Here is a 12501-nt window from a genome sequence, read left to right on the forward strand (position 1 = left end):
AATTAACTCTTTACTAGAGATTTTTGCATTGTCTCAGCCTACACAGTTGGAAAAGATCGTTGTTTGTGCCAGAGGCCGTATTTTCAGCCTGAACATGTATATTTGAAAAGCTGAACTGAAAAATTGAATGAATTTGAATTTAAATACATCTTAATATGTCGCTTTTTGCTTTAATGATGGCAACATTTGAACTGATAAACATAAAACCTAATGATCATGTTCTCCAGCATGAAAAAAGAAAAGAAAAAAAAGAGCAGCTGACTGTACAAAGAAGCCACATGATCATTGTCACATTTACTTATTTGATTATTTACTTAGAGATATTGGTAACACTTTACAATAAGGTCTCATTTGTTAACATGTTAATGTATACTTTTAACTAACATGAACAAACCATGAGCAATACATTAATACTGTTTGTTAATCTTTGTTAACTTTAGTAAATAAAAATACAGCTGTTCATTGTTTGGATATGTAACTACATTAACTTCTGTTAACAAAATACTACATTTGATTTTAATAATGTATTATTAAATGTTGAAATTAACATTAACAAAGATGAATAAATGCTGTAGAAGTGACTAGTGTATATATATATATATTTTTTTTTTTTTTAAATCTGTAATCATATGGTATATTTTAGTTATCTTTTTTGTTAGTATTGTTATTGTATTTTCTTTCTAAAAGCTTCCCGTGGACAGGTGTTGAAAATTAGCATGCGTGCTAAAACACTTAAGCAAATGCATACGTTCGTCCAATGTAATTGTATGTCCATGTCAAAAAAATAAAAAAAATAAACTAATGTTAACTAATGAAACCTTATTGTAAAGTGTTAGCACCATTTCTAAGTAAATAAGTAAATTAGCGACAATGCTCCTTTGTACAGTCAGCTGCTCTTTTTTTTGCTGCATTGCAAAGTTGTTTTAAAATAATCCTAAAACGTTGTTTATTTCCAGGTTTAATAAAAAGGATACACGTCTTTCATCTGGTCGATGGTGGGTGTGCGGATGATGTCGTTGATGTTGATGATGTTCTCGTGCTTGAAGCGGAGCAGGATTTTAATCTCACGGAGTGTGCGCTGACAGTACGTCTGGTGCTCAAACGGACTGATCTTCTTTATCGCCACACGCACTTTATTATCACGATCGTACGCCGAGCTGAAAAGAAGCAAAAGAGGACACATCTTCAGATCAAGCATCTCTTTTCTTAAACTGGGTTCACACTGTACCATTTATAATAGTCCTTAACGACTGTTGCTTGTCAGACCGTACGAACATGATCCCCGCTGTGAGCCATGTCACACTGTATCACATTCATGTCAGACTACATCATCAATCCGAGACACGTTCAGTGATGTGAACTGCATGTACATACGGCATAGAAATGCTGGCTTGCAAACAAGAACAATCTCTAGCACTAATTTTGATCACTGCTTGTCTTGAATTTAAGAAAAATGGAAGAAGAAAAAAGCAAAGTGGAGCAAGTTGTCTCGCTAATTCTTGCATCATCAGGTTCTGGTTTATGATTGGACGGGTTTTATATAGGGAGAAGTCACAATGCAGGACTGTGGGTCAAAACTTCTGATACTGGCAGACTTTAATCAGAGGTCATATTTAAATTCGACTGCAGATTTTGGCCTAGGATCCGGGGAATATTTTAGGGTTCTCAACATTTGTCTCAGACGGCCAAATCGTGGCCCAAATAGTACAGTGTGAATCCGGCTTTAGTTACGAAACATAATAGCTCATTCATCAAAGAATAAAAGACTACTGCACAAACCTTTTTACCAAGTGTCAAGTACACAATATACAAGGTGTGAGACAGTGGAAAAGACAATGTGAACGTAGATCACTTTCAATTTTGGGCACTTCTGCTTCTGCGGACGTTTAGAAAAGTTTCTTTAAAACAGTTACACAATGTAAATGTGGACACAGGGTCGTGGTGGAAATTATGTTTGAAGGACTGAAGAATGATCAAAACGTGTCTAAAAAAAATAAAATACATATTTTAAAAAATGGCGTATTTTTCACTCTATTTATCATAGATTTTTTTTAGGATTTTAGGAAGATTCATATTTTAAAAATTTCAGAAGTAGCAAAAACAAAAGCATGGTTGAAAAAAAAAAAGCTTCTGAGACAGTTATGACCTTCATATATGTAGAATTTTTTTTAGTAAAAAACAGTAAAATAAATAAAGTTTAATAGATAAATCAACCAAATATTCATATACAGACTTTTAGATTTATCGTGTTTTAAAAATGTAAAATAATTCTGACGCATTTTCATATTTTGAGCATTTAAGAAGTTGCAAAAACATGTGACCTTCACATAAAAGAAAAACATAACCGTTTCAAAAGGAATAATAATAATATTTTTAATGGATAATCAAATTTTTAGCATTTGAGAAGTTGCACAAAACAAATGCTTAAAAATATTTTCAAGACAGTTTTAATGTGACTTAACTAAAGTTTTCAAAAATAATAATGATGATAATATTAATGATGGATTTTAATTATATATAATAAAAAAAACATGACAACATTTTTAATTAGACCATATAAAAGAACCATTTATTACAGTTATTTAAAGTTACTAATAGTTTAAATAAATAATTAATTTTCCAGTCAATCACCCCTAACCTTTAGCTAAACATGGCTTTGCGTGCGTCACTCTTCTCACATGGGCTCCATGAATGCAAAGAAATTGAAGATGTAATCTCATCTTCATCGTAACCATGACCTGATTCAAACGATTTCTCTGAACTCTCCGCACTGCTGACACACTGTTAATGCTAAATCTGTGTCAGGTGCACCGATAATGCAACATCTGCACCATTTTCTCTCGAACAGCAGAAACATGGTCAAGCAGGTCACAATTTATGACGGAACGGCTGCATTTAAACTTGCATTTTTCACACCATGGCTCAATATGTCTGGAGTTTTTTTTGGTGTTGTTGTTGACGCAGATTTCGATCTTGACAAGTGTAAAGTTCACGGATCGAGCATCTGGCTGGCACTGTACACACCACACTCTAAAGGACAGAAAGTGGAGAAATTACGCAGAGGTTAAGAAAGACCATAAGAGAGAGAGAGAAGCAGAGATGGAGAGACATAGCAAGACAGCAAGAAAAAAAGGGAGAGAGGCATGGTTTCCACGGAGACGGACAGGCGAGACTTTGTGGTTAGGAGTTATGCAACAGGCTGTTGCCATGGTAATGTGAAGGAGGGGGGCGGAGACAGGCTGAGCGTTCGTAGTGAATTTACACAATGCTCTGACAATGCCAGATACCCTTGGTGCGAAAGAGGAGGGGGAAAAAGACGCTCCAATGGCGTGCTGTCATGCCACCAAATAATAAAGATGTCTATAAATAAAGCAGGGTCTGCGTGGAAACTGTGGAGGGGAATGACTGCTGCATGTGAACATCTTGAAGACTGAAAATCAGCACAAACCCTCGGTGAGGTGTAGCTGAAGGTCTATTTGAAACAACTGGACAAGAAAGGCAAAGCAAAGACACTCAAAAAGTCTTTAGTGTAACTCTTTTAACTTATGAACACTGGGATTTGGGTAAAGCTCATTTCATGTTCAGATTTAAAAAAAAATAAAAATCATAATAACAATAATTCAATTTAATTAATACAATTATTTGACCGTTCCAATTATTTACATCGTGACTTCATTATGATTGTTAAACAAGCAAAAAATTCTCATTAACATAATGGGCCCAAAAAAATGTATCATACTTTTTTAAAAATGAAATCGGATATGTTAAAAGGTACAACAAACATTACAATGGATAAATACCAGGGCTACCCCCGACTAAAGATTTTTCACAGGACTAGTAGTAATTCATTTAAGCCATAAGTCGACTAAATATTTATATACGTTTATATTAATTTAATATATATGGTACTGGGGAGGAATACTAAACCTTTAATATAGGCGTAATGCGCCTATTCCACGCTCAAGCGAATGCATAGCTTGTCACAAAGCACCAGCAAAAGTAGCAGATGATTATAAATGTGTAAAAAAAAAATTGCAAGGAAACACCCACTCCGATGAAAATCCAGTTTTTCTAGGTGTTAACATGTTCTTGTGGCATTTTTCTGATGTTAGAGGACATATCTTGAGAAAAATAAGCTCAAAGTTGTATTTCTGAGTATTTCTACATTCAAATGGCTGTGAATCAGTAGCAGACGCTAAAATGCCGGCTAAAATAGACTGGAGTTGTGACGTAGTAACTCCACTGGGCGGGGCCACGAGCTCATACTCAAATTGGAACACATACTGTAACAAATAAGTCACTTTTCACCGTCTATCAATCGTCAAAACTAAAGTTTGGAGAACACAGACTGATCCCGTCAGTAATTACATCATTACATAATGAGAGAGGGCAGCCAGCCTCCTCCAGCCAAGCAACAGGCGACATTCATGCATGTGAAATTCCTCGCTCGTTCTATGGTTCAAGTAGACTTGCACACGCCGGGTGGCGACGAGTTTCGCCTGTCGCAGTCGTTTGTCCCCTCGTGTGTCAAGCCCATCACTCGTGAGAGAGTCAGTCAGTTTTTCAGATATAGCGGTGACATTAGCATCATAATAATCCCGAAATTCTGAGCAATCCACTGATACTAAATATGTCCTGATTGATCACTGTGGGAGGGATGAAATATTGAGGCGAAGTCGAGCTGTTTTTTACCGCGACGTCTCGAAGTGAAATAATGATCGGTGATAAATTTGATTAACTTCGGATAATAATAATTAACGTGTATATATAATACTGTAATGCTTCTCCGTGCCAACGGCTCCGCCCACAACGCAGAGGCGAATTGCTAATGAGCTACTGCCGCTTTGCTGAAGCGAAGTCCCAGACAACGGCACAGGTTTTGAGATTTTGGCTAAAAATGGCATAATCATCATTTAAAGACCACTGGGAATGTTTAAAAATAGCTCAAAATATGATCGGAGTGGGACTTTAAGAAACTAGTGTTTTCTGAGTCGGTGTCGGCTGCAAAGATGAAGTAGACGATGCCAACTCGCCTTCTCCGCTGTATAGTGGACGAGCCTTTAGAGACAAATGCACCTTTCATACGGATTACATAATCAGAGTATTTTTCTTCCATTTGAATTGGTTTGTTCAAAAGTAGACATTTCAAGCTTTCTATAGATAGGCCTATATTTCTCATGTTTGTGACGCAAGTAGCCTAGTTTCCGTTCATTTTTGTGACGCGCTGAGACGGTCACCGAGATCGAGATGTCAGAAAGAGCATATTTTTTTCGTATTCACTTTACAAAAGCATAACATTTTGTTGTAATTGCGGGTTTACACAAATAAAAGTAGACCCTCTACAGTTTTAAATGATTTATTACTCTCATATGCATGAAAAAAATTTAAGTGACCGCGCCGGCTAATACTTTAGCTTCAACACTCTGCACAAACACTCGGATATGCGGTTAATAGCACACATTTCTCTAAGCTAACGTTAGAGCGAGCGGCCAAGTTAAGTTGCTTCTACTTTAGGCATTTAAATAAATAATAATTAAATAAAATATATAGGCCATTAAAATGTTTTGCATTGACATTTTTCATACCTATTGAACAATTTTCCAGCACCTAAGCACATTTCTTCACTCAAAATTCTCATAACGGGTTCAGAAGTTGTTATTTTTCATTATTTTAGTCTAATAAAATCAGCAGACGTTAAAGGCAGTACAACAAATATTACAATGCATAAATACCTCATAATTTAAGGTTTTTTCCCACATTAGAGTAATGAGAATGAGATAAGTTGCACTACGATAATAAGAACTGGGAGGAATGTGCTTTATTTCATATTAAAATAAAATAAAAATATAATGGATAAAATCATAAATAAAAATAATCATAAAAACAACATTAATAATTAAATCACACTTTTTGCCCCAAAATTTAAATTACCAAAACATGACAAGAAGTTCATTTAATGTAGTTATTTCTTAAAGTAATGAGAATGAGATCATTTGCATTACATTAAAGGTTTAGTTCACCCAAAAATGAAAATAACGTCATTAATGACTCACCCTCATGTCGTTCTAAGCCCGTAAGACCTCCGTTCATCTTCGGAACACAGTTTAAGATATTTTAGATTTAGTCCGAGAGCATTCTGTCCCTCCATTGAAACTGTATATACAGTCTACTGGCCATGTCCATAAAGGTAATAAAAAGATCATCAAAGTAGTCCATGTGACATCAGTGGGTTAGTTAGAATTTTTTGAAGCATCGAAAATACTTTTTGGTCCAAAAATAAAACAAAATAAGACTTTATTCCACATTGTATTCTCTCCCGGGTCTGTTGTGAATCTGCGTTCAGGACTCCGCAGTGACGCTGCTGACGGAAGACGCTGATGACGTGTTATCTGGTGCGCCCGAGCTTCGTTTACAGTCTGAGGGAGACGCACGCTATATTCAAGCTATTCTACATTGTTTGCGTGGATTTTATTTTTTTAATGGTGCGTAAATGTGCATGTCGCGGATGAGACACTTTTACAGCGTGCGTTTCCCTCAGACTGTAAACGAAGCTCGGGCGCACCAGAAATACACGTCATCAGCGTCTTACGCCATCAGCGTAACTGTGAAGGATTGACAACAGACAAGGGAGAGAATACAATGCTGAATAAAGTCTTATTTTGTGTTATTTTTGGACCAAAAAGTATTTTCGATGCTTCAAAAAATTCTAACTAACCCACTGATGTGACATGGTATACTTTGAGATCTTTTTATTACCTTTATGGACATGGCCAGTAGACTGTATATACAGTTTCAATGGAGGGACAGAAAGCTCTCGGACTAAATCTAAAATATCTTAAACTGTGTTCCGAAGATGAACGGAGGTCTTACGGGCTTAGAACGACATGAGGGTGAGTCATTAATGACATTATTTTCATTTTTGGGTGAACTAACCCTTTAATGAGAACTGGGAGTATATGTATTCAACTGTCATTAAAAAAACGTCATATATTATCCAAACCCTAAAAATTACTTTCATTTGGTTTTGGGGTGAAACATTACCCAGACAGTTGCTCGGTTTCATAAGATTCACCCATTTAGATGCGTTATGCAATATGGCATGATTATATATGCGTTTTACATGCCTATTTGTGGATTCATAAGATCCCTTTTAGCATGCTTCTCCAAACGCTTGAAGAAAACAGAGATGCTTCTATTTAAATGCACCTTCTGAGGGTGACGGCGCTTCTAAAGCTCGTCGAAAATGGGGCCGGGACACCACAAGGCTGGATAATCCTTTCTTTTCTGTTCCTAACCCAGAAACGCCTGCATATTTACAGCTGTGCCAATAAGAAGCTTTTCACATTCTATAAACCAGAAAATCTTAAAGACATTAACTAGGTTGAACGGTTTCACCATTCTTTGGAGACTGAACAAGCGGATCAAACAGGCCTTACTTCACAAAACTAGCTTTTTACATTTGAAGAAGGAAATGTGAGGGGAGTTTGCCAGGGCAAAAGTCATCACCACGATGCTACAGGTTCAATGGGGTTCTAAATAGAATCCTAGGGTTCTTGATTCAATTTCAAAGAAGTTCCAAAAAGTTTGTATACAAGGAGACATGTCTTTAACGATTGCATAATAGGAGCATAGTGTCAGTTTCATTGAATATGATAAAAAAAATCTAGCAGACTTCCGCTTTAATGGTTGTACCAATAGTGAAGATTGCCTTCGAAATTTGGCAAACACGACTATTAATAAATTAACCATCTTGAATTGCAACCATTTTTTAACTAACGTGAAACAAGTTATTTCCCACCCTGATATGGGCATGTTCTTGACATGCCTGGTCAAAGTCTACAAAAATAACCAACAATGCAAATAAGAACAAAATTAATTGCTCTCCCTCTCTTTCGCTCCCTCGTTTGCCTTCTTCTGACACTCCTCTCAGTCAGGCTGGTTCATGTGACGGCGGATTGACGTCCTTGGCAGAAGGGTTGCCATGGAGACTGGCATCGTGGCGGAGTTTGGCATGGAGGGACGGCCCAGGCAGTAGCCACACAGCCTGCACTCAAACAGCGTGTGTGTGTGTGTGTTTAAACGCAGGCATGTGTGAGCTTGTACATGCATTGACTAATATATTTGTCTGCATTTTTGCACACACAAGGGTGCATTAAAGAAAGTGTAATTATTGGACATACAACAGAGTGCAACAGTTCCGCAAGTAAAAACATACATTTTCTCCATAAGGACATTGATTTTAAATAACTTATAAACCTTTAAAGACTGATTTACTGTGAGCTACGAGGTTAATGGTATTTGCTTCTGCTAAAGCAATCAGCTTGCATTATTGCAGCTTATTTTTAAAATAATTGCTTAACACTGGAATTCCTGGTGAAAAACTACATTATCCATGACGCTGTACAGAAAATTACACCAATCAGAGTCGAAAAAGCATCCCACTTCAAAAATAGCTCTTATGCTCCGTCCATTCCCATGAAGCACTGCAAACGGCGTAATCAAATCAATCTCCCTACGCTCTCTAAATACTGAAATGTTTAAAGGGGTGTAAATCGGACAGTTCATCACGATACGGTGTGATATTGATTCTCTCAGCCAGCGATGTGATATTTGCTGATACCTCAAAAAAATCTGCGATACGATTACGATTCAGGGCAATATCCATTGATTGATCGATATTTAGAGATTATGTACCAAGTTTACACAACCAGTTACATTTTTATTACCTCACAAATGCAACCAAAATATAGTAATAATAACATGAACGTTTAATTAAACTCTTTGAAAATTGCACATCCTCGCCCATTTACAACAGAAGAGTTAATTTGCAAAAACAGATAACTGTCGATCAAACTGCAGCTGAGTTGTTTTGATTAAGTAATAATAACAAATACAGGTTATCGCTTGTGTTTTGTATAGTCACTTTTTTGTATAGTTTGTATAGCTTGTATACACTAAAAAAATGCTGGGTTGTTTTAACCCAATTTTGGGTCAAATATGGACAAACCCAGCCGTTGGGTTAAATTTTTATAATGCATTTTTAATCCAACGTTTGGATTTGTCCATATTTGACCCAAAATTGGGTTAAAACAACCCAGCATTTTTTAGAGTGTAGCTTGAGAGAGAGAGTGAGCAAGAGGGAGGTTTGAAGAAAAACTGTAGAAAGAGAGATGTCTGAGAGACATTACAAATGAGAAAAAGTCAGAGGAATAACCATTATTTTTTCAGTGATGTGATCAGACGAGTGGTTTAGGACCCGTGTTAATTTTAGAAAAGCAACTTGCTTCTATATACTATTGTGTGATCTATGTTAATTTTTTTTCTCTTCCTTGTGGTTCATTCGTCATCTTCACTTTATTTTCATCTATGATAGAGACATCCACTCTAGCATTGCGTTTTCGTACATTTTGGGGGTGGAGCAATGAAGGGAGGGGTGTGTTTGATTGGGTTGATTTCAAATATCAACAGTGTTGCTCAGAAATCGCTTACTGCACCCTTAAAACACTTTTTACACTATGAAAACTCTTAAAACCTTAAGCATCTCAAAAACTGTGAAATTCCTAATATTACTTAGAAATTTAAATCAAGTTAATGGTTTATATTAAAACAACAACAAAAGATGTCGTATTGTAGCACAAAAATTGTGCAAGTGCATACAATAGCACACATTGTCAAGATTCATGTTTTGCAAATATCAAACACTTTTATGCTTGAATAATCAAGAGAAGCAGAAATGGTGGTCACAAATAAAATCTGATTAATCGTGCAGCCCTAAGGTTAATATAATATATGTTGGCAGACCAAGAAACAAGTGCTCCAGAAATTGTTATTCTAAAGTCATAAAAAACTCTTGACCCGTCTCAGCTAAAATCTAATATACAATTCTTAGCTATGTACAAAGAAGAACAGAAACATATTCGATTCACATCACAGGAAATTCAACCTGCACAAGTGGACTGCATTTACTGAACTCAAGCTCAAGTGGACAAACAGTCAATATAGTAATTATTATTCGTAATTTGAACAATAATGAAGAGGTGCTATTTGCAACGAAGGCACAGATCTCGATTTACTACAGCTATAGATAACATGCTAAAGCAAACAGCCATAGAGAGAAAAGCCTTTACACCAGGACCGGAGTGACGCGTTTAATGGTCGCAGCAACAGGAAACTCTTACCCTCAAACAATGGAGGAAAATTTGTATAAATCACCTAATAAGCAGAAGAAATAACTGTGGTTTTATTACTAAAAGCACAATATAACTGAGATGACTGATATCACCTAAAGTCACAATAAGGTTTCATTTGTTAACAACATCAGTTAACAACAAACTATATTTCTACAGTATTCAATAATCTTAATCTATGTTAGCGTTTACATTTACTAATACATTTTGAAAATGTAAAAGGTTAAAAAAAGTTAATGCTCTGCAATTAAAAACAAAGAACAACGGTATTTTTTAACTAACATTAACAAAGATTAATAAATGCTGTAAAAATATTGCTCATTGTTACTTCACGTTAGTTAATGCATGCATTGTTAGTTATTGCATGAACTAATGAGACCTTATTGTAAAGTGTTACCAGATAATTGTCTTAAACATTACCTATGAATGTTCAGTGTGCTATTATTACGTTTCAAAGCATCTATGGGCTCCTCTCTGGAAACTGAAAGTGTGAATTCTTAAAGCATTTATTCTTGGAGTGCAACCACAAAATTCTGAATAAAGTATTTTCACAAAATAAACCAGAAGCCACACAATTAGCGGAAGGATGCTTTATGACATTAGTGAATGCCGTTTGTAGAAAATTAAGGGGGAAAAATTCTGTGAACAGTGCAGAATAAAATTGAAATGAGACTATTATGCTCCAGTATTTTCCAAATAATCAACAAATACAATCACTTTTACTTCAGTGTTATGACGATAGCACAGAGAAAAACTATGAAGTACATGAGGCAGGGTCATGTCCAGAGAACTGGAACTGGTATAGTCAATCCTGCAGCATTCATCCTTAAGGTTTAGAGCCACTACCCACAGAGCCACTTCTGCAATAACAGCATACCACATAAGTGTCGCAACACTTTTGAGAATTAAGCCGGCAAGTAAAAACATATTGTAGTCAAAGGATTATTTAGAACACACACAACAATCTCTGCAGTCTTCAGAGCCGACAAGTATTGCGCATCAATTGAACGGCTCCTAATAAATAAATGCATCTGATCAAGAAGCCTAAAAAGCAATTAAAAAAAACATACAATAACATAAAACATAAGAGATATCAGTAAACTATTTGTACATCTGAAAGAGGCACGATTTTTCTTTTACAATTCATACGGTCATCTAGGTGAAAAATGCAAATATATTTCTCAAAACAAACTTACATCAAGTCATAAACTTGAGCCAAAGGCAAAAACAACCTGCATTAACTATCTCTGGAATATGTGATCAAACTAGAGAACATTTAACAGAAATGTTTAAGAGATAATTGGTAACACATAAGGTCACAATAAGGTTTCATTCATTAACATGAACTAACAATAAACAATACTTCTACAGCTTTTATTATTATTTTTAATATAAACATTTACTAATACATCCTTAAAATGTCACAAAAAAAACTTCTTAACATTTAAGGTGGAAACGCTTCTCAGACGAGAAACACCAATGGGTGGAGCTTGAATATGTCTACTGGGAATTGATAGTTGGATAATTGAACAGAGAATAAATCTTGTGAAAATATATTGCTTCTTGTTAGTTCATGTTAGCTAATGGATTAACTAATGCTAACAAATGAGACCTTGTTGTAAAGTGTTACCATATAATTATTTTTTAAGTATCTATTACTTATGAATGTAGCCTATGGTCTAGCCTAGCGCATGGCATAATCAAATTATTTGGTGATGCTTTGAAATTGCTTATGGACGCATCTCAAAGCATCTATGGACCCTTTCATAGACACTGAAAATCTGCAAAACGTTTGCAAGCCACAGCTGTTTAGGCACAAACATTATGCCAATCCTCAATCTGCAAGACAACGTGTTCAATATCAAGAATATATTTAACATCTTGTTAATTTATACCCAAAACACTAAAAGCTGTATTTAAGTCTCGATAATACAGCTTAATTACACTTGTCGTGTGAATCTACAGAGAACGTCACCTCCAGTAATTAGACGCTGTTAAACAATGGGCACAAGCGCGTGCGTACACACACACACACACACACACGTTTACGGGAATCACCGCTTCAGTGCGGCAGAACAACAAAATGGACTGCAGCCTTTCGCCTCACTTTCTCCATTCCTAAATCCACTTACCCGCCCCTTCCCTTCCATTTCCTGCCCTGACTTCACTCATTCACTCACTCTCTGGTTTAAAACTGAAACCCAGCATGTTCCCAACCTCCCTCAGTAACACAGCTAAACTCCACATTCTCCAGCTATTACATCACAGGGGGCCTCTCAGCGAATGCCGGGCCGGTGGACGGTATTGGAGGAAA

The 12501-nt window shown here is 36.1% G+C and overlaps 1 protein-coding gene across 1 annotated transcript in view; it reads right to left on the minus strand.

Moving 5' to 3' along the window:
• The window catches only part of mapk1 (mitogen-activated protein kinase 1), a 30172-nt gene that overhangs the window by 13416 nt on the left and 4255 nt on the right, over positions 1-12501 (minus strand). The window contains exon 2 of the mRNA XM_079607304.1: positions 975-1157. Coding sequence (XP_079463430.1) covers positions 975-1157 — 183 coding nt within the window. The remainder of the gene's footprint in view (positions 1-974; positions 1158-12501) is intronic.

This window comes from Phoxinus phoxinus (genome assembly GCF_949152265.1).
Source record: "Phoxinus phoxinus genome assembly, chromosome: 3".
Taxonomy (NCBI): Eukaryota; Metazoa; Chordata; class Actinopteri; order Cypriniformes; family Leuciscidae; genus Phoxinus; species Phoxinus phoxinus.